The sequence below is a fragment of the Cryptotermes secundus genome, unplaced genomic scaffold (assembly GCF_002891405.2).
Source record: "Cryptotermes secundus unplaced genomic scaffold, Csec_1.0 scaffold73, whole genome shotgun sequence".
Taxonomy (NCBI): domain Eukaryota; kingdom Metazoa; phylum Arthropoda; class Insecta; order Blattodea; family Kalotermitidae; genus Cryptotermes; species Cryptotermes secundus.
The window spans coordinates 2,902,774-2,930,458 of record NW_019738871.1 but is presented as its reverse complement, the minus strand read 5'-3'; the positions used below and the strand labels follow the sequence as shown (position 1 = coordinate 2,930,458).

The window sequence follows — 27,685 nt, the reverse complement described above, 5'->3', positions numbered from 1 at the left end:
AATTTCAGTCTATTAGAAGGATTCTTCCGTGGGTTATTTAGCGATGTTGTCAGGAGCTTATGCATGTAGACTCGAATGATAGGATATATATGAAGGATGATTTGGAAAACATCTGCTGAAATCATTCTTAGCCCAACCGAGGCACTATGCCGCGATTTGCCTGGAGGGCTTGGGGGGGGAAACCACGAATATCCTCAGTCAGGATAGCCGATGTTCCAACCGAGACCCGAAGAAAGCACAGCCCCAATGAGAGTCGAGAGCGTTACTAGGGTGTTCAATGGGACATTGTTCCGCATGCCCGCATATGCAAGTTGTTTGTACTCTTACTGAGTCATTGATGAGTAATCTCTGCCACCCATCCTCTTAACCAGCACGTACCGCGGGCTTTCTCCCTGGGGGAAAAACCGTCTGGACATGAAGCTAACCATTCACCACAGTGCAGTACTGAAATTCAGAACGCATGCATTTTTACTCTCTCGTACTTCTTCGGCTCTTCCGAAGATACACCGAGAGGACGGCCCTCTTGCTTCGAACTCAGGATGTCCCGCGTTCCAGGAGGTCTGTTATCTCGACTGTTAGTCAAAATTGTTGTTACCTCAGTCCCTCATGGCATGTTGCCTTCTCGGCTCGCCACCCGATGTTCTGCAGCCTAACACAAATCTGCTTCAGTGTTGTTAAAGTCGGGTCATGTACTATTCCTGCTATTTCCTTGTTCAACGACACCCCTCCGACTGCATGACGTCAACTGATAAGACATTTTTTCTGAAATGACCATGGCATATTTGAAGACAGTATACCAACATTTGCGGGAGTATCTAAGGAAAATAACGGAAAAGCTTTATCCAGCCGGGATCTCGCAATGACGAAATAGGAGTGATAGCCAGTTCATTGCCTTCACATATCGTCACAATCCTATACATAACCATCAATTATACTGTATTTATTGCTCAGAGATAATTCAGTAGTTAGAGTGAAATACACGTCTGGGCTTTGCAGCGCGCGCAAAAATGGTGGACTGGGAAAATGTCAAGATCAAGGGCAGGGCACAACGCGCTCTGTTGTGACGGCGAGCAAGGGAGTTATACGCTTCCTCCCTCCCCCACCTCGGGCTTTGGGGTTAGTAGGTCCGCCTACACTGCGCCATCTTCCTTGCGATATAATCGATACAGATTTACTTCGATACTAAGGCTGTAATAATATTTACCACCAGAATTAAGAAACGCGGTCTTGCGGTGCAGGAATACGAGTGGCCGTGAAAGCGAAGCAGAGGGCGCGCGTATCGTGTGATATGCATCAGTGCTGGCCGGACCACGGCTGTGTGAGGATGGAGTGTAGGGGCTGTCTGCTAGTGCAAGTATTATCACGGTAATGGCTGCGGAACGGCAGAGGGCACCCGTCAGAGTTGGTTTCTATGACATCGAGAGGACTATCGGCAAGGGTAACTTCGCCGTGGTGAAACTCGCCAGGCACCGCATCACCAAAACCGAGGTGAGCACAACGCTGTATCTACTGTACATGTTTGTGAATATTATGAGCGTCAGAACGTACGCCAGACGTAGGTTTGGAGTCCGGATCCGCGAAGGAACTGTGGGAGCAGAGAATTTGTGTGTTAATTGGATGAAGCCGAGTGTTCAGTCCTGACGAAGGTGGGAAGGGAGTTTGTATAATGGACGCAGACCATTGCGTGGGTGTCTGATGTGAGGGTTGGGGGGCCATTAAGCTGGTGCTTGTGTGCGTGACGCGGTGAGTATGATGTATGTTTAATGACGCTCGATCAGCTGCAGAGATAATACGATGTCGGAAAGATCTGAGAATTAACTGAGCGGCTTTTGGAGGAATCGAATCCAGACTTTTCTTGGTGACATCGATAAATAGCAAGATAGACCTGCGTGGGATTGTCTGCACTTCTGTACCCCTAATTGCCCGTAACATAACATTTTAAAACACTGGGTGAGCAGAGTATTCGTATAGTTTTCAAGACCAAGCGTGGAGGACGTAATGATACCCGTGTGGATCGTTGAGCGGAGAATCTCGCATAAACGGGTGCAAATTGGAGGATGGCTGTCGGATCGGCGAGAGTTGTGAGGCTATGAACAACTAGATTAAACTGGTTCAGTGTTGTATACCATGATTGCGGTTAATTACCTGGTCAGCAAGTTTATTATCGTCTAGGTGGCTGAGTTTGTTATTAAGTAACCGCGACAATATTCAATGCAAAATATCTGGCGCGGTTTTAATGCTTTAAACATAATGGCGTTAGGTACGCAATAATTATATTAATCACGTAAAACAGTTCTCTTGGTGACTGACGTTAAGTCGGAGTATTTAGATAGGCGGGTTCACATTGCCGGTTCTAATTAGCCCTAAATGCAACAAAAGCCGGCGTCCACCAGTATTACCAACATCGCAGTTTTATGATAGCTAAGGGGAACGATAGGATTGCACGAATAACTCATAAATTCATGCATATAGTTGTTCTTTAGTGTAACAAGTTTGAAAATGTAGTAATTGTTATGTATTAAAAATTGATTTTGGGGTTATTTTACTATGCTGTCAGTAGGGAGACTTTTGGGTTACTTGTGGGGTGATAAATGAATTGGAAAGGATTTGGAAGGAAGCTGTTATGGCGTAATCGAGGTAATATCCCTTAATTTGTCTTGAGGCACAGAGGAAAACCACGAAAAACACGTGGGTCGGTGCCGCTCCCGAGAGCCCCACAGAGCATATCCCCAATACGAGTCTAGACCGTTACCGCCACGCCAACTCGCCCGGTGGGACCTTTGGTCGTGAAGACGTTTACCAGCAATCTGTTTTGAAATGTACACATGACATCCTGGCTTGTCTCTCTCAGTATGTGGAGAAACGTAAGACGTGAAGAAAGTTAGCTGTGCATGAAAAGTGCGTTTCATTTCTCTCTGCAACATCATTCAGGAGTCCGAGATGGGTGCAGAAACGCATTAGGAAATCATGGAAAGTGTCCTTTGTTTCTGTTTGATTTTCAGACAAATTTGAAATTTTCAAGAAACTTTAGTGAAACTCCTCCGTATGAAATTTAATGAAAATCATTTCATCGGTTCTGAAGCTGTTTATGCGGTTAGGCAGACTTAGCAAAGAACTTCCTTTATAACTCACCAGAAATACAATTTATGCCACTCTTTCGAAGAGGGTTCTCAGAGGTTAAAGATGCGCAATAAGTAACGTTCCTAGTAAAGTTATGTAACTTTCTGCGTAAAACATTTTTTTTCCCCCCGATTTCAAGAACAATTAAAGACAATTAGAAGATTAGATTGGAAGTAGCCCACTTTCTTATCGAAGGCTCTCATGAACACAAGTGGCTGTGATAACTGAACTTAGATAAGATGACATTCAGCGCGAGCCTGAAGTTTCCTTATTGTGTGTGTCATGACAGTACTCCCCCTCCTCCCACCGCCTCTGTGGTCTAGTGGTCCGAGTTTCTGGCTGCAGATCCAGTGGTCCTGGGTTCGATTCCCGGCGCTACCAGATTTTCTGAGAAGTACTGGATCTGGAACGGGGTCCACTCAGTCTCGCTTCAGACTCAAGGAACGTAGTTTGTTTGTTTTGTTTTCTGACCAGGTTTCATTGCATATTCATACTTGAGTTGTAACTAGTACTGAAAGTCGATTTTAGAACGATTAGTATTTGTATTAGTATTTATAAAGTTTGGTGCGTGAATTTCGATCTAGCTCTACTGTAACTTCGAACTTGGGCCGCGCCATAGCTCAAGCGGTTAGTGGAAGCAAGATTGGCAGGGGAAGGCGAAGTACTCGGAGAAAACCTGCCCCAGAGCCACTTTGTCCACCACAAATCCCACATGACCAGACCCTGGATCGAAGCCAGCGACTAAACGCTTGAGCTATGGCGCGGCCCTTTATTAGTTGTTACTGTCAGACTGAGTGTCCCACGTTATCTAGACAGTCGGCTCAAAGATGGCGGTAGGGTTGTCAGCCTTACGCGCCGGCCGCGCTTTTATTCCCCAGGAAAATTTTTAATTAATTCCAGGTACTCATTTCTGTTAGAGGCTGAGTAAACCCCAGGGCCTAGTGCGGCTGGAAGGATTAGATCAATTGAAAAAAATCCAATGAATTCATCGGGACTTGAGGGAGCCTCAACGTCTCACAACACTATGGGCCTTCATGGCCTGGTACAGGGACTGCTTTACTTTTACTTTTACTGTCAAACTGAGACCCAAAATATAAATGTTCGGTTGACCGCCATGTAGTTAGTTTTATGGGCCAGAAGGTGAATCACTAAGTATATAAACAAGAGTTGCACGTCTTTGGCCGATCTGTTACCATACTTCATTTCAAAACCGTAAGTTGAATGGCGCTAGTGGCGCTTCGGCATGACAAGTTCGTGCTTCCGTAATGCTGTTGTTATTGATTGCAGATAATTAAAAAGCAAGAGGTTCGGATTAACTGCACTGGCATATATAACGTTCATACCAAATTTCGTGAAAATCGCTCAGTATTTGAAAGGGACACACACACACATCAGCTTTGTCGACAGTGGGAATTCGTGACTATGCTACCTTGTGTGGGATTTTTCAGTCAACAATAAATTTGTCTTCTTCATGGATTGAGTTATTTTTACTGCCCGCTTTGGCTCCAACTATAGAGTATTTTAATGCTTACTTTAAGCTCATTGCTGTAACTATGTTGAAATATTATTAAAAAAACTCCGTGCCTTTAGTCCGCAAGCGAACTATACCGACCGAGTGACCGCCGCTTTTCGGTGAAATTAGTCCCAACTTTGATGGATAGAGGGTGTCGGGTGATCAGCGCAACAAATAACCAGAGGCCGGATGTGCATTGTCTATGCATTTTTTTTGTATTTACAATAATTTTTTCCCACAATAACAAATCCCCACGGCCCTTAATTTCGGTGTTCTAGACCGGGGCCGCCAGGCAACTTGTGGGATATATGCAGGGTTAGAGTTGGCGCTCATTGTGAAGTGTTTCGCATCCAACAACTTTCCCACTTTGGTATAAATAAAATTGTTTAAGTTGTTGAATACAATCCACAAACACCACCATCATATCTGTTTTCATTCCATAGCTTCAGGTGCCTAAAATCCCGGCGTTCTTTTCGGTGAACCTATGTTATTCTTCTGCCTACTCTTGTATCTTCCAAGAGCTCTCTTCCCTTCAGGATTCCGTACCAAATGTTTTCGCCGCTGCTCACATGCGTGCCGTGGTTCCTGGCCAGTTGTTCTTTTTAATTATTGCAATGTTGTTTCGTGAGGGTTACCGCTTATGGAGCCTCTCATTATGGAATTATCTCAAGCCTCCTGTTGTATCTCCTTTCGAAGCTCCAGATGTCCCCACAGCACTCTTTTCTCAAACATCTTCAGTCTGTGTTCTTCACTTCTTGTTAGAGACCCAAGTTTCACACCCTTGCAAATTGCAAGTAAAAGTGTACAGAATGTTCTGAACTGAATGGGGCCCCGTAACGTACACCTGTTGCTTAGCGGTTAGCCGTAACGTCAGGCGATTAAATACAAGGACGAGGCGTCGTTCTGTGCAGTTTAGTGATACATACAAATGTGGTTGGAATGCGAAGCTCACTCACCATTCACACCTATAGCACAACAGAACTGCTCGGAACTTGGGTAGCTTCTCTGTGCCCTCAGCTGGATGTGCTTGTGCAACTAATGCAGTTTGTAAATGGGCAGCCATTTTTAGAAACTTATATTTAAATGTAAATGACCGTAATTGGTTTAGCTCTTCTGTTATTTCATTGTTTAGTCCTCGCTTTTGATTTTATACTTATTTTTTGGTATTCCTGCTGATTCTGCAATAGGCCTCTGGCTCTTGACATCGTCTCGTAAATAAATAAATAACTAAAATTAATTAATGTTAGTCTTCGCGTGCCAGCTGAATTATTTAAGGAGTTCTCCATGTTCAGCATAGGAGGTGTGCCAATACTGCTGAACTTAACAGCGTGTCACTTTCAGAAGGACCTGATCTTCCCCAGGCGGTATGTTTCCTTTTCATGATCGTCTTTAGCTTGTCGTTATAATTAATTGTTTTATTATATATGTTTCGGTTCTGTATTTATTTACGTATTTTAAGTTATTACCATTAACCCACAGCCGAACAAACTCAGCTTGAGGTCGATCCAGCCTCTAATAGAAATGAGTACTAGGAATCTTCTTCGGGAGTAAAGGGCGGCCGGCGTGTAAGCTAACTTCATCGTCGTCTGTGAGCCGAATGTCTAGAAAATGAAGGAGCCTAACAGCTCTAGGGGCCTCCACGCCCTGTTACAGGAATAGCTTTACTAAACGGTATCCGTACAGCAATGGGAAATCTCAGGCGCACTTACACGGTGTGTCCAGGATCCGTCAGGACTCATTTTTTTTTTAATTTACCTTGCAATGCCATCTGTTGGCGAGTTGTGGCGTTAAGGTTCTTGAAGTTTCAGTTGTGGCCGTCTATAATTTCAAAGCGCAAGCATCACTGCATCATGTGTTCTGACATTGAATGTAACAGTACTGTTCTGACGCTCGTCGGAAAATGGCGGTTTAACAGAGAGCCAACATCATATTTTGTGTGAAGTTAGGCAAAACAGCCAGAGAAGCGTACGAAATGATGAAAAGTGTGTACGGTAGTGATTGTTTTTCGATGGTGTGCTGTATTTCGTGACGGCAGGGAGGACATTGAAGGCGCTCCACGTCCATCAAAGCCAAGAACAAGTCGCACTGAAGAAAATGTGAAAAAAAGTGACCGAAATCCTTGCATCGCATCAGACAGATGTGTTTCTGCAAGGCTCATCGAGGAGCTTTTGGGAATACCAAAAAGTACTGTGCATCAAATTTTGACTGAGGATTTGGGCAAACGGAAGGTCTGTGCGCGGTTTGTACCGCACACGCTGTCAGGTGTATAAAAACATGCCAGAATGGAACACTGTAAAGACATGTTACGGTCGGCCCAAAGTGATACAAAATTTACAAAATCGATTGTTACTGGTGACGAAACATTGTGTTTCCAATATGAGCCTCTCATAGCAGAGTACAGCGTGCAATGTGGTTGAGCCCAAAGAAGCCGAAACCAAAGACAGTGCGCATGCAAAAGAGTCGAGTAAAGACACTGCTAACAGTTTTCTTCGATTCCAAAGGAATCGTTCACAAGAAATTTCTTCCAGAAGGTCAAACAGTGAATTCTGATTATTATCACGGAGTCCTCAATCGTTTGTGGGCGAGAATTCTTCGAATTCGACCTGAATATCGAGAGCAAGGTTCCTGGTCGCTCCTCCACGACAATGCACCACCCCACAAATAGAAGATCGTGCGCAATTTTTTAGCCAGAAAAGGGATCACAGTCCTTGATCATCCTCCGTATTCGCCAGATTTGGCTCCAGCAGATTTCTGCTTGTTCCCAAAAGTTAAGTTGGCGATGAAAGGAGACCGTCACGACACCATCCAGGACATCCAAAGGGATTGTACCGCAGTTTTAAATGCGATTCCACAAAAGGAGTACAGTGACTGTTTTCGAAAACTTTTCAATCGATTCCAGCTATGTATTGACTCAGAAGGAGACTATTTTGAATAAAAAGAGTGAAATTTTGAAAATAATTCACGTCTTATATTTTTAATGAACACAGTCCTAACAGAACCTGGACACAGTTTGTATGCAAGATATGTATTCCTTAAGGTTGTCTACACGAAGCATGACGTACCCTGATTCGTAGAATAGATGGACGTCCCGTTGAATTATTAAGGACGTTACACTAGTAAAGAGTCCGTCTCTGTGTTCTAGTGGTCAGAATGCCTGGCTACATATCCGGAGGTTCCGGGTTCGATTGCAGGCGTTACCAGAATTTCTGAGAAGTATTGGGTCTGGAACGGGGTCCACTCAGCCTCTTGAGAATAATTGAGATATTTCAGGGAAATAGCTGCTCCGGTCTAGAAAACCGAGATTAACGGCCCTGGGAACCGTTGAGCTGACCACGTGACACCCTCTATCCTCTAAAGTTGGCACTAACTTCGCCGACAAGTGGCGGCCTCTCGGTCGGTATAGTTCGCTTGTGGACTACAGGCCACGGAGTTTGACACTAGTAAAGACAGGCAATGAATCCGTATAAAATGTGCAGTGTTAATATACGAATATTTAATTACGACGTAAGAAAATTAGAACCCATTAATGCAGATATCCTGCACTGCAGGATGACTGCGGCTCTCGTTGGATGTGCCCTCTCGGGTGTTTCGTTTCGTCGTCTGTGGGGCCGCCAATGGTACTCATATTGATTTGGGCTAAATTGCAGTAAAACGTAGAGAGACAGTCTAATACTTTTTGTTAATAAGACATTTTTATGTCAAAGCAGTGAATGAACATTTACAGCTAAGTCCGGAATTATTTGTCAGACGTGTATTAAAATATCGGACATCCCGATTATCTTTGGTAGATGGAAAAACGAATTTCTTGGGACAGTCGGAAACTCCGGATAGTCAGTAAAAGGAATATGTGACTGACTTGTGAATTGGAATTTATAAAAATGCACATACATGTATTAGTGTGTTTTACTGCAACGCTATTGGCAGAAACATGACTATGATTTCTAGAAGGCTCATGTGCCATGTGTCGTTTCTACACGTAAAGGAAAGATAGAAAGAGAGAAAGAAAGAAACAAACAAATCCTTCTCGAGTTTCCAAATACGTAATCAAATGCGAAATGAAACTTCTTCTTTTGTACTTGTTCCTTTTTAAAAAGCCATTTGGCGTGAAGTTTCACATTGGACACGCCATACAGTTTTTTAAACAAAGTCCCTGGATAATCCGCCCACGGTTAATTGAGAGGCTACTGTATGCAGATCTGCTACATAAACCCACCTGTTCTTTGTATGGGCGTGAAACTTGGTCACTTACATTGAAGGAAGAGCCCGCACTGAGAATGTTTGGGAACAGAGTGCTGAGGAGAATATTTGGATCCGAGAGAGAGCAAATGATAGGAGGATGGAGAGGATTACGTAACTTGTACGTACACTTCAAAAACAGAATTAGTTCATCAAATCAACCAAAAAGAGTTGGGAACACTTGGGAGTGATGACTGCATACAAAATTTTGGTTCCAAAATGTGAAGGGACTACACCACTTTGATGATATAGTAGTAGGTGGTAGGATAATATTGTGACATGACACTTGAGAGTCTGAAGAAATCATCCGTTGCTACGCAACAGTCTGTAAACAGCAAGTGATACGCAACAATAGATGAACTGTTGGGAGCGGTGTCTCCTATTACTTCTGCCCCGAAGCTGCATGTCTACCACGAACTAGACAACTTAATTTCTGTCATGAGTAGATGCTGCCATTAGTTAGCTGTGAGAAGGCAGACGGTCTGCAACGTTGTGAGCAGAAGAGGACATTGTTGGGCTCCGTTACCAGGCAACGACTAGCGAAGTTATAGAAGACTTATCGTGTGCTATAATGAGAAGTGAAGTGCGCGAGTTAGTGAGAGTGTTGTAATTACTTGTAGTTATCAATAAGTGTTGAATAAATCCAATCGCCAATCCAAACCCCGTGTCACCTCACTGACAACTGACAGCATTAATTTTGATCGACAAGAGGTATGGCGGGAGAGAGTCGTCTGAATTNAACACCACTACTACTACTACTACTACTACTACTACTACTAATAATAATAATAATAATAATAATAATAATAATAATAATTTAACTGCAAATGGGGTTTCACCCGGTGGCAGTGGTACTACAATAAGAAAACAGACAAATAACACACATTACTGCAATAAGACAACAAATAAATAACACACATAGACACGTTCAAACAAAACACAGCACACACACTTTAGTTAAAAAAAATGATCTACTCAGTCAAGATGCAAATCACAATATATATGAATTACATATCAAGATACAAATACAGATAGTAAACAAATTCTACTATTATCACAAAAGCCACCAGATGCACAGGAAGAAACGCAATAATATGTGATTCGCTGTTTTGTCACAAATTTCATTCAAAGAGCTTTACCACCATAAAATGCATAGTTACACCAAAGATATGGGCAACATTAGGCGCAGATTTACAAGAAAACAGGTCATGGAAATTGTCTGATATTATTCGAGTGACGATATAAACAGCATGTATGAAGTAACAAAATTACGCACACACATACATATTCAGGTTAACCACAACTTTATGACTGCAGGTAGCACAAAACTGTGCTTGAATTCCGTACACTCCAGATATGATACGGATATTGACTGGGTTCAATAAAAGGCGGGAAATATATTGACGGACCGTTAGCTTCTCAGCAAGGGCCATGTTGCTCCATGGAGTTCGTATCCATTATAAGTGCGTGTATATTGGTGTTAGGCTCATCTTCAACCGGAATTGATGATTCCTAAATGGCTTCACGATCCATCAGGTGTGTCCGAAACATCTGTAGGAGTACGTCGCACCTTCAGTCGGCAACTTCGCGGAAGAAGTTCCGCTGTGATGACCGTGGCTCTCAACATGCGTTGAAAATAGAATCAAGTAACTTTTTAATACTGACGTAACAGTGTGATTCAGCATCTAATAATGGCTTAACCTCAAAGATATTTCGGTCACTCAATTCGTGCGTTATGGAAACTGATCCGTTGACCCTGGCTCCAGGGCCTCATGTCTGGAAAAGCCCCCATCCACGCTTCTAATCAGGATGTGCACATTAACCTTGTTATACCCTACACAAGCCGCTTCGACGTGATCTCACATTTTACAGTTTTATACCCTTCTTAGCTCAGTCGGTAAAGTGACTTGCTACGGGGCTGATTGACGTTAGTCAGGGGCAGAATTGTTCTCCTCCCCACGACTGTACTGTGCTTAACCCTCTGTATAATAGTGGTAACTATACGTACCATCTGATTTAAGACTCAAGAAGCTCTGCATGTTGCCCACAGATTGTATTTGTTTGATAGGATTCTAAGAATAAACAACGATTGTTTCCCCGAACAACGTTAATCGGCCCATCTTTGTAATGGAAACGAAGTGTTTTCTGTGAGGTACTACCCGGATTTTCAGCCTTCTTACGTTCCTTAAGGAAAAGAGTATGCTTATGCATCATGCTTTGTGTGTGTATATGTGTGTGTATGCCTCCCGTTTCAATTTTTTTTAGTGTCTTGACGTTGTGGGCACGCGGTAGCGTAGTTGGTTGAGGGCCAATGCTACAAGCTGGAAGGTCGCCGGTTCAAGTCCAGATGAGGTCATTGGATTTCTTTCGATCGACATAGTAATCCTTCCAGCCGCACTATGGCCCTGGGGTTCACTCAGCCTGTAACAGAAATGAGTACCAGGAATTAATTAAATAATTTTCCTGGGGAGTAAGGCTGACAACCTTACCGCCATCTTTGAGCCGATTTTCTAGATAATGTGGGACCCTCAACGTCTCACAACCCTATGGGCCTTCACGGCCTGGTACGAGGATAGCTTTACATATTTTTTCTTACTTTTACTTGACTGATGTTTACGAAACTTGGCATAGACGTTACGTCACTGGAGGCTATACCATTGCCGTGTCTTCTTATTCCCTGCAGTCGGTAATAGGGAGGTGTTGGAGGGTCGTGCCACAGGTCAGGCTTCTCACCTCAGCGGTCCTGTGTCGATCGCAGGTCGGGTGATATGGGATTTATGGTGGATGAAGTGGCATTGGGACAGGTTTCCTCTTAGTAGTTCGATTTCCCCTGCAGGTTCTCATTGCACCAACTGCTCCATATGCATTAATGGTCCTATCAACTACGCTATCCTTGAATAGTTTCGATACTGACAGCGTGGTTAAACAGCCTGCTTCAAAGAGAGAAGTAAGAAGGGGGAGACCTTCGCGTAAGTGTGTGCTAAGAGATTTTGGAAACGTAGGGAACATTGTTACGGTAACTCCTCAGTAGAATATAAAGCAACAACATGGCGATCGTGCGAAAATTTACTTCAGCTTCCAGTTTGATGGCCATAGCTGTTGAACAGCTGGAGCTGGGCGTATGAAATGTTTATTTGAAATCAGCAGTTACAAACATGGCGAGGATGCGAAACTTCGAAGTTGTAGTCAACGAATTTAACATGTAATGTGCTCTTCACAAAAATAAAACGAAAAAAAATGGTAATGTTTTACACGTGTTTAATTAATTAATTAATGAAGATTTAGTTCCACCATTCTTGACCTCCCTTAGATGTGACGAAAAATCTGTGAAACATGAGAGTTTGTGGTGATACGGAAAATAGAGCGAAGTCATAAATCGGTCACAGTGAGAAAAGTGCAACACAGAAATCCGCTCATTAAAAGGCTCCGTGGAAAACATGTTATACAATACTGTCCATTCAATAATTCAACGAAAGAGTGAATTAAGTGCATTACAGTTGAAATCTAAAGTTTCTTCTTTTTCTATGCCTCCACCCTCTTCTCCGTGAATGTCAGAGAATCGGGAATCGAACCCTGGCTTTCCAGCCCATATCCCGTCGCCATACCTACTGATATACCTCGGCACATATCGTTAAATACGTAAACCATAAAATAAGTTTATAAGTATAGAACGAATAAATTGGGCACGCGGTAGTATAGTTGGTTGAGGCACTATGCTACAAGCCGGAAGGCCGCGGGTTCAAATCCCGATGAGGTCATTGGATTTTTTTTTCCAATTGGCCTAATCCTTCCAGTAGCACTATGGCCCTGGGTTCGACTCAGCCTCTAACTGAAACGAGTACCAGGAATATTCTTGTGGGTAAAGCGCGGCCAGCACATAGGGCTGACAACCTTGCCGCCATATATGAGCAGATTGTCTAGAAAATGTGAGAACCTCAACATCTCACAACCCTATGGGCCTCCACGGCCTGTTACAGGGATACCTTTACTTTTTACTTTTTTTTTACTTTACAACGAAATAAATACATGAAGTTTGTAATTACATAACTTCTGTACGAAGTTTCGTGAAAATCTGTTAGTTTTTCAGAATCTAAAAGGAATGGTGTGAGCATGTGCAGACACTCCAGTGATCTCGTGAGCAAGGAAGGGAAGTGTACTGGTAGAAAGCGCAGAGTTTGCAGAAGTGGCAGTTATGCATGTAGACGGATACACAGGGGTACTGGATAAACTCCGCGTTCCGCAAGAGCGTCAAGTTAGAATCACGTCACATTCACCGGGCTTTAAATATCGCTCTGTGAGCCACGTAACTCGTGCGCCGTGGTTACAGGAGTGCGAGGAACCAAGAGGATTGCTTCTGAATTATATTCCGGAGATACCAGGCTCCATTCTCGTCCGTGACTCCGAGTATACCACCTGAAGATACTTCGCCATTTTCCACAGTCCCTCGAGGCGAATGACGGGGAAATACCTCAAATTAGACCACGTCCTCTTCCTTCCAAAACCTTTCCAATTTTTCGCTGGGTCATCCTACCATTCAGTGCTGTATAACAGGGGTGGCCAAACTTGCTGTGCATCGGAGCCGAAAATTACAATTTTCGGAAGTCTGGGAGCCGCAGCAGACGAGGATTGGATGGCGCAGGTGTTTGGATACATGCTTTCTACATAGTGGACTTTTCACTTGAAAAATCCATTTCTAAGAATCAGTGAAAAGACATTGCGCATGCGTTCTCTCTCATATGCGACTGATAATGAGTATGGAACTGGAGAAACTAAATTCATTGTTTGTCGCAGAATTCACAAACTACGAAACGTTCGCGCTGAGTTTACAGTTGTTGCTTAGTTCTGTCATACGTGCTTGAGAGGTCACATCTTCTAATATCCTATAATAAATATTTAATAGAAAATTATCCATAAACTCACACCGAGCAGGTTAGTCTAGCGGTAACGCTCCAGACTTGGAACTCTGAAGCTGTTCGGTTCGAATCTGCAACGACACTGGATATCCTGACTGAGATATTAGTGGCTTTCCTCAGTCCCTACATGCAAATGCTGGGATAATGTCTTGATTCTGTAACCAGCACTTCCTTCAAACTCACCAGTCATGCGAAGCTATAGAGCGCCGATACTCTCAGCGCCATTAAATGACCAACAAGTAAACCCTTAAATTCCGTACGAGAAGGGACACGCGTTAGCGTAATTGGTTGAGGTACTATGCTACAAGCCGGAGAGGAGAAGACAGACACCTGCTCAGTCGGGCCCCTTGAGATTAGCTCTTTCTAAGTGGCCCAACTGAGCAGATGTCTCCCCACTCACCAGAAACGTAGTGTTTTCTATTTTCTAGAATACCGGACGATGGAAGAAGTAACTTATGGAAATGTGTCCAGTACGTTCTTCGCGGGTTACTGTACAACGCTGTTAATATCTAGACTCTACATAACATCGAATGGTAAGATGCCTGATGAAATCGGAAAGGATTTGAAAGGAAGCGGTTGTTGTGTAATCGAGGTGCTATCCTGATATGTCTGGAGAGACTGAGGAAAATCATGAAAAATCTTCACTCCGCATAGCCGGCGTCCCGGACAAAACTCGAACGTAGCACTTCTAGAGCCCCACCGCTACGCTAACCAATAGCTTTTGTTTAATTTATTGATTTGTAGTTTATTTAATGGACTACCTCTGTGGTCTAGTGGTTAGAGTTCCTGGCTGCAGATCCAGAGGTCCGGTTCGATTCCAGGCGCTACCAGATTTTTTCTGAGAAGTAGTGGATCTGGAACGGGCTCCACTCAGCCTCGTGATTATACTTGAGGAGCTATTTCAAGGAAATAGCGGCTTCGGTCTAGAAAACCGAAATTATCGGCCGTGGGGATTCGTTGCGCTGACCACGCGACACCCTCTGTCCTCAAAAGTTGGCACTAACTTCGCCGACAAGCGGCGGTCGCTCGGTCGGTATAGTTCGCTTGCGGACTAAAATCACGGAGTTTGTTTTAGTTTATTTAATGACGCTGTCTGTAACTCAGACCGTACAGCGTCCAATGCCAGGACGATCAGCTAACAATCGCAAAGGACATGAAGTGGTCGTGGTCTAATATGAGACACCATCCCTACATTTGCATAAAATCACCGAGCTCAACGCCTCTGCAGCAAGAAGCTGCTCCCTCGACCGGGATGGAAGAGAGATCACGGACAGACACGATCTCCTTATCACGTTTTTACTGGTAACTATTTGTACCGTTCAATAACTTAGTCATTTACAGTTTTAGTTTCACTCTTCATGAAGCAGTCGCATTGTTATTTTCTTGGAACTAGGAACGGACTTTCTAAACCATACCGAGATGCCCTTTGCCCTTTGGGCATGCACGAAGTCCTTACAAGGGAGAGATGGAACTGAAATGTATCACGCAACACTTCCGTGTTTTCATGGTTTATTTCACGGAGCTGTCAATAGCTCGATTCACACAGTAGACTAGGCTAAACTGTGGCTAGAGGGCCGCAGGGGGCTCTTGTGGATCATTCATACGGCTCAATGAAAAATGTGAGTCGATCCTTTTTAGTTTCGCGCATGCGTCTTATGTATGAGCAAGTATCATGATGATGAAAACATGGAGCTCGGCGTTCTCACGGAGTTACGTCTTCAGCCCCTTCTTAATACGAAAAAGGTGTTCTTTCTTTGGAATGCCGTCTGCCTGTCTGTCTGTATGTATCTATGTGAGGGCACGCGGTAGCATAGTTAGTCGAGGCACTATGCTACAAGCCTGAAGGTCACGGGTTCGAGTCCCGATGAGGTGAATGTTTTCAATTTACCTAAATCTTTCCAGTCACACTATGGCCCTGGAGTCGACTCATCCTCTAACAAAAATTAGTACCAGGACTCTATTTGGGGGTAAAGGACGGCCAACGCGTAAGACTGGCAACCTTACCGCTATCTGTGAGCCAGTTGTCTATAAAATATGGGAGCCTCGACGTCTCACAACCCTATGGGCTCACACGGCCGGTTACAGGAATAGCTTCACCATTTCAGCATCACAGTGTATAACTAAATAGCTCCATGGCGCTGAGATGTTGAAAAGCCCCGTGGTCGCTGACCACTGTCTTCCGGCTTGTGACACCGTACAGTCTTGAGGGCGGATACCGATATTTCACAGGAACATGCTTCCTCCATCTTCAAGCCTGAAATGTAGGTTGAAGAATATGCAGGTAAGTTACAAGGTATCCATCCACAATACTTCTCGATTTCACAGCCTAGATGACTACAGTTTTAGTAGTTCTTCTCATACTCACGAAATTCCCGTCGTTTTATGGACCACGAAGTGGCTCTAGTCCGCACTCACACTTCCTCTCTCTTTACAGTATCACAGTAGTTAAAAATATTTTGGCGGAATAATACTCCGAAATCAATTCACTTATTTTTGGTTTGTTTTGTAACCCTTTGTGTAGCTGTGCAGTGGTGGGACCGCCTCTGTGGTCAAGTGGGCAGAGCTCCTGCCTACAGATCCAGAGGCCCGGGGTTCGATTCCCGGCGCTACCAGATTTTCTGAGAAATAGTGGATCTGGAACGGGCTCTACTTAGCCTCGTGAGGATAACTGAGGAGCTATTTAAAAGAAATAGCTGCCCCGGTCTAGAAAACCGAGATTAACGTCCATGGAGATCCGTTGCGCCGACCACGTGACACTCTATCCGCAAAAGTTGGCACTAACTTCGCCGACAAGCGGCGGTCGCTCGGTCGGTATAGTTCGCTTGCAGACTACAGGCCACGGAGCTTGTTGTTTTTGTTTGTGGTGAGATGATTAATGAACGATGAATTGAACAGGATTTAGAAGGAAGCGGCCATGGGACTACATCAAGGTACTGTCCTGGAATTCGCGAGGAAGGACTGAGGAAAACCACAAAACGCTCAGTCGTTATGGGTGTCCCGGCCAAGATTCCAGCCGGCTGCTTGCCGAATATGTCAGAAGCCTACTCGGTAACGCCCCCAGACTGAGATATTGAAGTTTACTCGTGTAATTGGGAAGAAAGATTGGGATTGAGGACTCAAAACGCACGCCGAAAACTACACATCACTTTAACAGCCGTGGCTGCCGTATCGGCAGTACTGTAGAGCGAATTTCATAACATCTATGGTTGTTCTCCAATAGGTCCGCGGTACGAAAGAAGAAGCAAACAGGGAAGTTACGTATTTATATGTATAGGGTAAACGACCTTGAAGGCTAGTGACGGTGTCAGATTAGGAGAGAACTCGCCGGAGAGCATTTTTCCACTTTTTACTAATTTGTCCCAGATTCTAGGGGTAATGCACCTCATCTCGTCCCTCACTTGTTTGAGGCACCTTATCGTGAGCGACAGACGTGCGTCACAAGGAGATAAGCTGAAGCAGAGCAACAACTGCCAAACTCGCAATTCTCTTAGAGCGCTCTGAAGATCTTGGTGCTCTGCCGTTTATGAACAATTGGCGCCTCAATAATTCCAGTGGTTACTACATGTACCACTTGCTTTGACGTTAGGCCCGTGTACATTTTCCTCACACAACATATTTTTTTCATGTGTTTCTCATATTAAACAGCAGTTATTTCCCTAACAGCATTAACCGGTCGGTCTTTGCAGCGGAGACGTACTGTATTGCCAGTAAGGTACGAACTGAATTTTTATATATTCAGGTAATTTACCCCTTGGGAAAGCAGCTATTTGGAAGACCGAGTCGGAGATGGGAATACAACGTTAAGGTTAATATTAGGGATGCAGGGTGTGAGGGAAATCTTGAGACGACACCGACAAAGGAACCAAGACAGCGGCAACTTTCGCCACCGGAGTAAATGATCCCCAGTTGCGGTCGAAGGATGAAGTGCCCATCCGGTAATTTTCGCCCCTTGAGGTGGACTGAAATGGAGGCTGAAACAACTGAAACAACGCGGACGACTCCACCCGAGAGAAAGCAACAGCAGACGCCATCATGCCAGGCAGGTAGACCGCCTCTTATTGTACTAACCTCCAGGTAAACGTGATACAATTTCAAAGGCAACTGAGGGGCTTACTGAAAGGTAGCTTCGAGTTCTGTAGCACCGGAAACTGGACCAGAGTTATCAGGAAAGAAATGGCGGATTTTTCAACCATCCGCTCTGGCTTCGAAAGCAAAATCCTCCCATACTTCACAGTCTACCCCAAATCCCATAAGCCTCTAAATGCCGCAATACGGCGTCTTCCATTCACAACTCCACAGAGGACGTCTCATATTGGTTTTTGGACCTTGTCAGACAACCGTTGAGTACCTTCAGAAAGAACAGTAAACCTTCCCGTCTTCTTCATAACCTTACCAAGATCGTCGAAGTCCCGGGAGACATTCAAAGAGACAAGCTTTTGCCATATTGCACTTGGGGTAGAGGCTTAAAGGCCGAGATTGGTCCAACACAGTGTTACAACTGCCAGAAATTCGGCCATGTCTGTGCTAACTGCAATCAACCTCCCTTTGTATGTGGTTTGGGGGCGCTCACCTGCACAAGAATTTCCCGGAAAAGGGAAATACAGCATCGATACGGACATGCTGCAACTGCAAGCTAGTGGACGGAGAGGAATCTCATCCCTTCAACTGTCGAGGCTGCAGGCACGCCAAGAAGAGATGCGAATCTCAGAGAGCACCCAAGACTACAACTGGAAGCTTGTTCTTTTGCAGCCACACCACCCCAGGAGTATTCTTCGCTGCGGCGCTGCGCAGCAACACACAGCAACAGCAGCAGTCACATCTGTTCCCGGTTGCACTGCCTGTCCCGCCACAGTCAGTTCAGGCTCCTCATAAAACAGTTCGTCTCTGAACGACATCTTCAAATTAATCGCAACGATGTTTCAGCAGATCATGACAGAGCTCAGTGGGACAGGTTCAGAAGAAGACGAAATAGTGGCCGAACCAGAAATCTTATGGAAACTCAAGAAGCAAGCTGGCCGCTAGAGTTAATGGGCTCCTCGACGAGTGACAGACCCGTCCTCTCATCAGAGAGGGCGCCGCACATAGACAAAACAGCAACAAACATCTAGTCTTGGACCCCAAAAGGAGCTTTGACTGGCCGACTGACCGTCGATTGTAATGTGACTTCGACTTCGAAACATCTGTTTGCATGCTTCGCATTAAGCACTCCAAACGTCAAGTAAAAATTTCACTCTAATGAAATCCTCCTAACTTTGATATCAAAATTATTTCCGATCATACGCAGTAAAGCCCCGTCTCAACTTCTCTGCTCGTAAAAATATCCACGTCATAACACTCTACCTTCTTCACTTCATAAAGCTCTATCCTCCTTCAGACGTAACCGTGACAGAAGGACGAGCGGGCACTGCATGGAAACCTTCAGAGCCGAAAAAATTTCTCTTCACCCTTTAAATGTAATGTCTCTCACTANCCCCCAATTTTTCTACCCTACGAACCTGTATACATTTCAAAACAAAGCAACACGCAAATATGGACTAGCGTTTGGGTTCGTGTATCAAATATCGGACTGCTGACTGGAAGTCAGTTTGCATTCGGGAGGTTCTGCGACCGTCCAATTGGATCAAGAGTTCCCTTGGTTTTCCTTGGCCCTGGAGCGAATGTTCAGTTAGTACCCAAATTCCACATGGCACTGCAGACTTCACATGCTGCCTTCCCAGTGGTAGCATCTGATGCTGTGATGATTCTCCTCTGCTGCATATCCGGAAACAATCCTCTTTCCGTCGCTTTACCTCATTCACTCCAAATATTTTACCTTCTATCCAAAATAACTTTTGTCAGAAGAACGGGAATTTCCTGGGACCCTTCAGCGTACATAAAATATTATGGTGTCCGTCACCCACCCTTTCACTTTTTATTCTGCGTTAAGGGATTGAAGTGAAGATGCATTATTTTCGCGTATGCTAGATGTACACTGCAAGGAAAGAACGCTTGCTTGTCCAGGATCACCGGTGTCCTGACTCTGTTACGTAAGCCTCTTCGTCGCGTCGCTGCCCGCTTCCGCTGCGGCGCGGGGTGTGTGCGTGTGTGCGTGTATGCGTGTGTGGCAGGGTCGCTGAAGAGTCATGAATTGAAAAGGATTTGGAAAGAAGCGCAACACGAGCAGTAGTCAGCCGTGGCTTGTATGAAGTTAGGCGACACTGAAGGACAACAGAGTAGTTGGTATCTGGCTGGGGAGGTCCCGACACTGGTCTGATATTTTTGCTATCTTATTTACTACCATGTGCTGAGGTGTTGCTCGCACCTGTTCGTACCCACAGCGATTTGACATGTGTTGCAGGTTGCCATCAAGATAATTGACAAGTCGCAGCTGGACATGGTGAACCTGCAGAAAGTGTACCGGGAAGTGGACATCATGAAGCAGCTAGACCACCCGCACATCATCAAGCTTTACCAGGTTAGAGAACCCCCGTAGCCAGTATTTGTATTCCTCCAACTGCCATCGTAAGATCAACCATCACACAAGCTTAGTACAGTAGAAAAGAACTTTCCGTTTTATGCTGTTTTCCTTATTTTGGAAAAAATAAAAACAGGCTTATGAAATCACCTTGCTGTCTGTGATCTGTGTGTTCTCATAATGTTGCTACGCAACGGCTCGGTAAACACGTTCCCGCGGCAGCGCGAATAGACTTGCAACAATTGGAGAAATGTTGGACTCGATGCTTTCTGTGCCCGGTCCGTGTCTTATCGATTACTGAATACACAGTGAAAGGGAAGTAAGCAATTGGTACTTTCAACAGTTTCTTGTTATTTCGTGTTATACAGTACATGTTTCGACAGTAAATAGTTATCATCAAGTGGAGTACACGGACTAACCAAGTATGTCTAGCCTTTAAATGTGAATTTGTCAAAATATGGAAATGTTTACAAATGTAGACAAATTAATAATGAGCCAAGTTCGATATATTTGGGTAAATTTGTATACGTTGCCTGATTATGCCGTTTACAGTTGAAACGCAAAAGGTAAAGTTGTCCCTGTGCTTAACTAATTAAGCAGTACCCCGTGAAGGCATATGCGGGAGTGGATGTATAGCTCCACATTTTGTTGACCTCGGCACTAGCTGGAGGTGAGTGGTCACCTTCATGCCCCTGCCGCTTTACCCCCCGAAGAAAGAGCCCCCCGGTACCAATTGGATAGGAGGTTGGGTGGACCCCAGAGCCGGTCTGGACGATAAGAAGAAGAGAAAATTCTTACCCTACCGGGACTCGAACTCCGACCACTCGGTCGTCCAGCCCGTAGGCAGTCTCTATACCGACTGGGCTATCCCGGCATTGAGAAGTGTAGTACATAGTAAAAAGTAAAAAAAGTAAGTAAAGCTATCCGGAAGGATTAGGTGAATTGAAAAAAATCAAATGACCTCATCGGGACTTGAACCCGCGACCTTCCGACTTGTAGCATAGTGCCTCAACTAACTACGCTACCGCGCTGACATGCAACGCTCTCTATCCGCAAAAGTTGGCACTAACTTCGCCGACAAGCGACGGTCGCTCGGTCGATATAGTTCGCTTGCGGACTGAAAGTCACGGAGTTGTAAATGATTAGGAATGATGACTGTGTGTGAGTACTGCTCGCCACGAGCAAGGCAAGGTCTACATGTACACAAATATAAATGTTATTGAAATATAATTTTTGATGTTTCCGAAGAATTCTCTTCTTTTCCACAGTGGGTACATCTACAAGAAAAGAAAGGCTTAGCATGTTTCAGGAAAAGACCGCAATTAAGAAAAAAGAAAAAGAAAACCTGAACTGAGTTGAGGCTGCTTTTCAACCAGATTCTTTTTTGTAGGAATTGAGGTTCTCACAGCGGTGGTTATGCGGAGTTCTGTCTTCGGGGATATAACGCCGTGTAGTTCGTTGAAAGTCAACCGACGTTTAGGAGGAGCATGTCGTCTCCATCTTCAGGGTCGAAGAATAAGCCAAGCAAGAAACCAGCGTGAATACAGGTGGCAAGCAGAACTTCATTGATTAGGCCATACGTGGTCTGTTCCGTCCTCTTGAAGACTATGCTCATCCGTGCTTCTCATTATCACATGCTGGACATCGGAACAAGTAAAGAAATTCATATGAGTATGTACCCTCAGGGCCTTCTTTGAAAAGTCATAACCATAAGAAATTGTCAGTTTCTGCCATCACGTCATGAAAAAACTGATGTTCCGGGAGCATTTTGTTTGTGTCGCACGGTGACCATAGAGATGCATTTAACGCCGAACTGTGTGTTGATGTTTACACTACCTCAAACTCTTACCCCTGTGTAATATTTCATAACAAATTTGTTATATTTTATTCTTGAGGTAATGAAGAGGACATTGAATTCGGGCAATTCTTGCTACCATTCAGTTCAAAACCTTTCTTCTTGTCTGCTGTATAAAAACGTAAAATTTTGAATATTCAACACAGTTTTACCTGTGGTTTTGTATGGGTGTGAAACTTGGTCTCTGACATTAAGGGAGGAACGCAGACTGAGGGTGTTTGAGAACGGGGTGCTAAGGAGAATATTTGGACCGAAGACGGATAAAGTGGTGGGAGATTAAGGAAAACTGCACAGTGAGGAGCTTCATAACGTCTTTCTTCGCCAAATATAATTAGAATGATCAAATGAACGACGGTTAGACGTTTCGGAAGTACTTGCCTCCTACATCTTTAGGGTTCAAGTTGGAGGCAGCATATTCCTCAGAAAGTTGATATTCACTTGCCACACTACACGATATTATCCCCCCTGGAGACCACAGTAAGCATCAAGCATTAATTGGGTCTAATTCTTTATGCATAATAACATGTCCATCCGTGTCGACTTCATAGATTGTCTCGTAGTGAGTGTGTCTTCATCAAGATGGCGGGTGGCTCTTGATTGTCCGATAGCAAGGATTGTTCCATAGTGAGAGTTAAACCAGTCATCATTATTCAGTCTCAGATATTCGTATTACCGGCTTTCTGTCGCGGATTTCTCCCTACAGTATCTCTTTTTGCGGTAGCCGAGTGCTTTAGGTGATGCCTGTTTTAGTGGCATTCCTGGTGCTCTTAGGAACTGAAGATCAAAGACCCTAGCCATATTCTGCACAGAAAAGCAAAAACATTAGCTTCCAAAACGATTTAATTGTTTTAAGCGTTAAGTTTAGGATTGTGGGTCGGTACACGGGGTTGTGAAGTTGCGAGAACACTCTGCTCGTGGGTGTGATGTCGGACGAGTTCACGGTGAAGCTCTTAACATCGCAACGTTTTTCTGTCTTTCGAGGCGCCTACCCTGCACTCTGTTTCGGTGCTAACATATGTTGCCGGCAAGCGGTTCACACTCCTGTACGTACACGTATTTGCACCTACATATGACATTTGCATTGACGTGTGTAGCTCTGACGTCATTGTGTATTTTTACTAATATTATTATGAAACAATTTTTCTACAATTCGTAACTACCTCTGTAATTGTTTTGTTGGTGTCAGCAGTTGTTTAGACCTGATGACATCACTTTGTATCACCATAACAACAGGAAAGGACAAAAGTTTTTGCAGTGCGAGGTATTCTCTGTGCTTCTTCTTCTTCTTCTTCGTCTTCTTCTTCTTCTTCTTCATGAGTGAAAAGACTTGTTCTCACCTGCGCAACATGTTTGCTGGGTAACTGTTTTAAATATGCAAGTCGTGGTTTGTAGCTTAACCCTTTGAAGCACAATGGTACCTACATCGCCTGCTTTGACATAAGAACATTTTACCCATACAGATTATCTGTGGCACGCGGTAGCGTAGTTGGTTGAGGCACTATGCTGCAAGCTGGAAGGTCGCAGGCTCGAGTCCTGATGAGGTGGATTTTTTTAGTTTACCTAATCCTTCTCGTCACACTATGACCCTTTGGTCGACTCAGCCTCTAACAAAAATGAGTACCAGGAAACTTCCTGGGGGTAAGGCTGCGTAAGGCCGACAAACTCACCGCCATCTGTGAGCCGATTGTCTAGAGAAAATGTGGGAGCCTCGGCGTCTCACAACCATATGGGCCTTCACGGCCTGTTACAGGGAGAGCTTTACCTTTTACTTACGATTATCGAAATAAAACAGGTACTATTACCCTGAAGAACATTATGGAATGGAAACGTAGTGGAACTACAAGTATTGGCTTCAAAGATTACTGTCTTCTAGTGCCGATCACAGTGGCCGCGCGGTCTGAGGCACGAACTGTCTTCGCTCGCTCGAATACTGTGATTGTGGGTTCGAATTCCACCCAAGGCATGGATATCTGCGTTTGTTCTGCGTAGGTAGCAGCCTTGCGACGGGCTTATCTCCCGCCCAAGGAGTCCTACCAACTGTCTTAGGATTAAGAAACTGAAGCGAAACAAAGAGAGTCACTGATGTCCATGCTCCAAAGTGTGAGCAACAGGAGACTTCTAGTATGTGACACCGTGTAGTTTGAGAGATAGGCACTGTCCGTGTTTCTAGTTTGGCCTCTTGGTTGCTCGTGAGCTGAAGTGCGGCAAGAGGTAGCGGGACTGTGGTTGCAGCTGCACTGTGCCGTTCAATGAACTCGACATTGCACATTCTGCTGAGAACGACCAGCTAACGTTTCGGAGAAACCAGTTGCCTTCACCTTCGTGGTTGTTTTCACTTCATAATTGGCGTATTAATAATGTGGGGAAATTTCGAGGAAGGAAATTACACCGCAGACAATTTACGGCCGTGTATGAGGGAACTGAGTCCTAACCTAAAGACGTCTCGTGTAGCACAGATGCAAGATGGTCGAGGTGGTGGACGGGGCGAGATCAGAGGCACGGGTCAGTAGCCCAGTTGCAGTGTCGCGCAACAGGATTGGTGAATCGTGGATTGGGAAGAATGTGGCTGGAAGCGGTCGTGGCCTAATTTCAGGTACTGTCCCATTGTTTGGAAAACCACGACCGTCTGATGGCTTTTTGAGATCTGAAGAGGGCTTCTATCCAGTCCTCCCATTCTCAGCATATCCGTACCACTTCTTCCACACTTGGCATACTCTTCTACACTGAAGATGGAAGCATCATGTTTCTCAAGAACGTCAGTAAACATCTATCAGATTACACGGCGTCACATCCCAGAAAACAGTAGTCATCTCAGTCATAATTATCGGTGTCCCAGCTGAGACTTCAACTGGGCACCTCCCGAACAGAAGTGCTTGAGCTGACCTACCCAGTGGTGATTGTCATGCTTTTAGTTTGTTCTCCAAAGTTACCCACATTGCCTTGCATGTCTATGAACCAAACACTTTGGGGTAATGTTAGAAGCCCAACCTTTGTATTCAGGAGGTGCTCAATTCGAATCTCGGCTGGGACACCATTTTCCCACCTATTTTCATGCTTTTCCTTGGTTCCTCCAGGAAAGTACTGGGATAATGCCTTAGACAATGATTGCTTCCTGTCATGTTCACTCCAAGTCATCAGTCATCCTACCATTTATCACTAGCCTAGCTACTGGCAGCATTATTAAGTGACACACCTCATTCCATGTGATCCCTCTCACTGTAGCCACTCTGCTCTGCCTGATATAGGACATTGCCTTTGTTGCAGGTGATGGAGACGAAGAACATGATCTACATTGTGTCAGAGTATGCTAGTCAGGGTGAGATTTTTGGTGAGTGTACTAGAGTCCCACTGCAGAGGGGAAAATGTACATTTTGCATGCTCAGATGTTTTACCGACTTACACTCATAACTCATATGATAACTGAGTCACTTACTCTAGTAAGCAATGTTTTTGAATCAGCTATTAGCATGCTTTATTTTCTGGTATGGGTTTTGAAATGTTTTCTCGCCACCACCAATCCAGCCAGTTAGCCCAAAGTGGACCCCTTACCTTGCATAATGAGTGTGTTATACTTTCACCTTCATCCATTGCCAGTTTTGAGTGTGTCTGCTTTCTTTGCTCTACCATCAGTTTAAATCTGAATTATGGTGAGCAATTCTGTTTCTGCAGAACCATATAAAATGATGGGTAGACTTCTAACTTTCATGATTTCTTCATATTTTCAATTTTTTTTTTTAAAGTGAAGAAGAAAATATCCCAGTATGAATGATATAAAGTGTTTATAATTGTAACTTGGTTCATTTTGGTCCTTCACACTAGTAATTGTAAAGATTTTTAACCACTGTCCAGTGTGATTGATAAGTGTTGTGTTTTTAATTTATACATGGCACATAAATGTAAAATTGCACCATGTCATGAAGACATTGGCAAAGGGAAGGAATAATGTCAGGCATAAATTACAATAGACTGGATTGAGGTGACTGTTCAGGTCCATGTCGTGGCCACTTTACTCTTGAAGGAAAACCCTGGTTAATACCCAGAGGGTAGGAGGCTGGGTAGATCTCACCGCTAGTCTGGACACTGTTGAGAAAATAAGAATATCTAGTCCCTGCACGGGAATCAAAGTCCAGCTCCTTGGTCATGCAACCCATAGTCTGGTTATATCCTATTGTCATCAAAAGGGATTTTATTATATTTAATAATATTTAATATTGACTACTGAAACTTTATTTGAATCTGGAACTTGGTTACACATTACATTTATCTGTTGCAGACTACATTGCAAGGTATGGTCGGATGACAGAAAGTGCCGCTCGCCGTAAATTCTGGCAGATCCTTTCCGCCGTAGAGTATTGTCACAACCACCATGTGGTGCATAGAGACCTGAAGGTACAGTTATGACACACTGTGGCTACAATTGGTACTGTTAGAAAAATAGCTGAAATGGGGCTTTCACAACGGGAAGCCTTAAGCATTTCACTTCATTTCTTGTTCAGACATATTAAGGTGCGTGTACATTACTCGTGCTTGTGCTCGTCAGGAGACTCATCTGGCTTTTACTTGTGCCCGTAAATCTTCGTCCACACTACTTCAGTTGCTCGCCAGGCTTCGGCGTGTGAGGATCCGTATATTTACTCGTAGTGTGTATATGCTGTAGTCGTATTTTAATTTATTGGCTGTAGTTTTTAAATTACAAATTTAAAATTTGCTTGTCTCGGGACTTGTCATATGGTCCACATTACTCGCGAGCATAGCGAGTCACATGAGCACGAGCCCAAGTAATGTGGATGCGCCTTTAGACTTCGTATTTGAAGGGCAGGCCTCCTGAGTGAATGGGACACATTAGTTTCCAGATAAATGGTGTAACAATATTATGACCAGAGAGTTTATTGATTTCTGAAAGAACATAAACATGGCGAACTGCTACTTGTTATCATCGTCATCAGCAAAATAACCCTTTTTGAGTCATAGCCTTCTGTAGAAGATTCTGCCAGATTTGTCTTGAATTAGACCTTCCAGTTTTCATTTCTTTGGATTTTACAGCAGTAATTATTTTACACAGCAGGTTCATCAGTCTTGCATCCAACCCTTAACCTGGAGGACCAGATCTCTGCATTTATGTTCGCAGTGACAGGGTGGCCCAATTATATCCACAGGCAACAAGTCCCCTTTTCTTCGCCTTCTACAACTTGTATGGCTATGCTGGGAGCATTCTAACCCTCCTCCACACAGGGCATTACCTGTTCTAGTCAAGAATTAAAATAAATTTAAATATATGGAATTTAAACACCTTCCTTTCACCTGTTGTACAAAGGATTTATATATAGGATACTTTGTGGGTGTTGATAGAGGTGAGTCTTCTTTCCCATGAGATCTTCACGAGTACAGATGTCGTGAGATGGTTCTGGGAGTTCCGAGGCTGCCTATGTCAGCTAGGATGTAGATCACTCCAGAAGCTTCATATACTGTTCTTGAGGAATATTCTAAGGCATATCTCAATATATTGCCTCAGTTTTCTGATGTTCAGGGTAATTTATATACACGTAAAATTCTGATGATGACAGATGAATATCTGGGAGGCCACACACACACAT

At 44.1% G+C, this 27,685-nt stretch overlaps 1 protein-coding gene across 1 annotated transcript in view; it reads left to right on the top strand.

Moving 5' to 3' along the window:
- Positions 1-1,216: 1,216 nt before the first annotated feature.
- LOC111871056 (serine/threonine-protein kinase SIK2) overlaps positions 1,217-27,685 on the top strand; it is a 68,005-nt gene continuing 41,536 nt past the window's right edge. The window contains exons 1-4 of the mRNA XM_023863806.2: positions 1,217-1,488; positions 20,120-20,236; positions 25,356-25,419; positions 26,365-26,480. Of these exons, the coding sequence (XP_023719574.1) occupies positions 1,369-1,488; positions 20,120-20,236; positions 25,356-25,419; positions 26,365-26,480 (417 nt within the window). The 5' untranslated portion in view covers positions 1,217-1,368. The remainder of the gene's footprint in view (positions 1,489-20,119; positions 20,237-25,355; positions 25,420-26,364; positions 26,481-27,685) is intronic.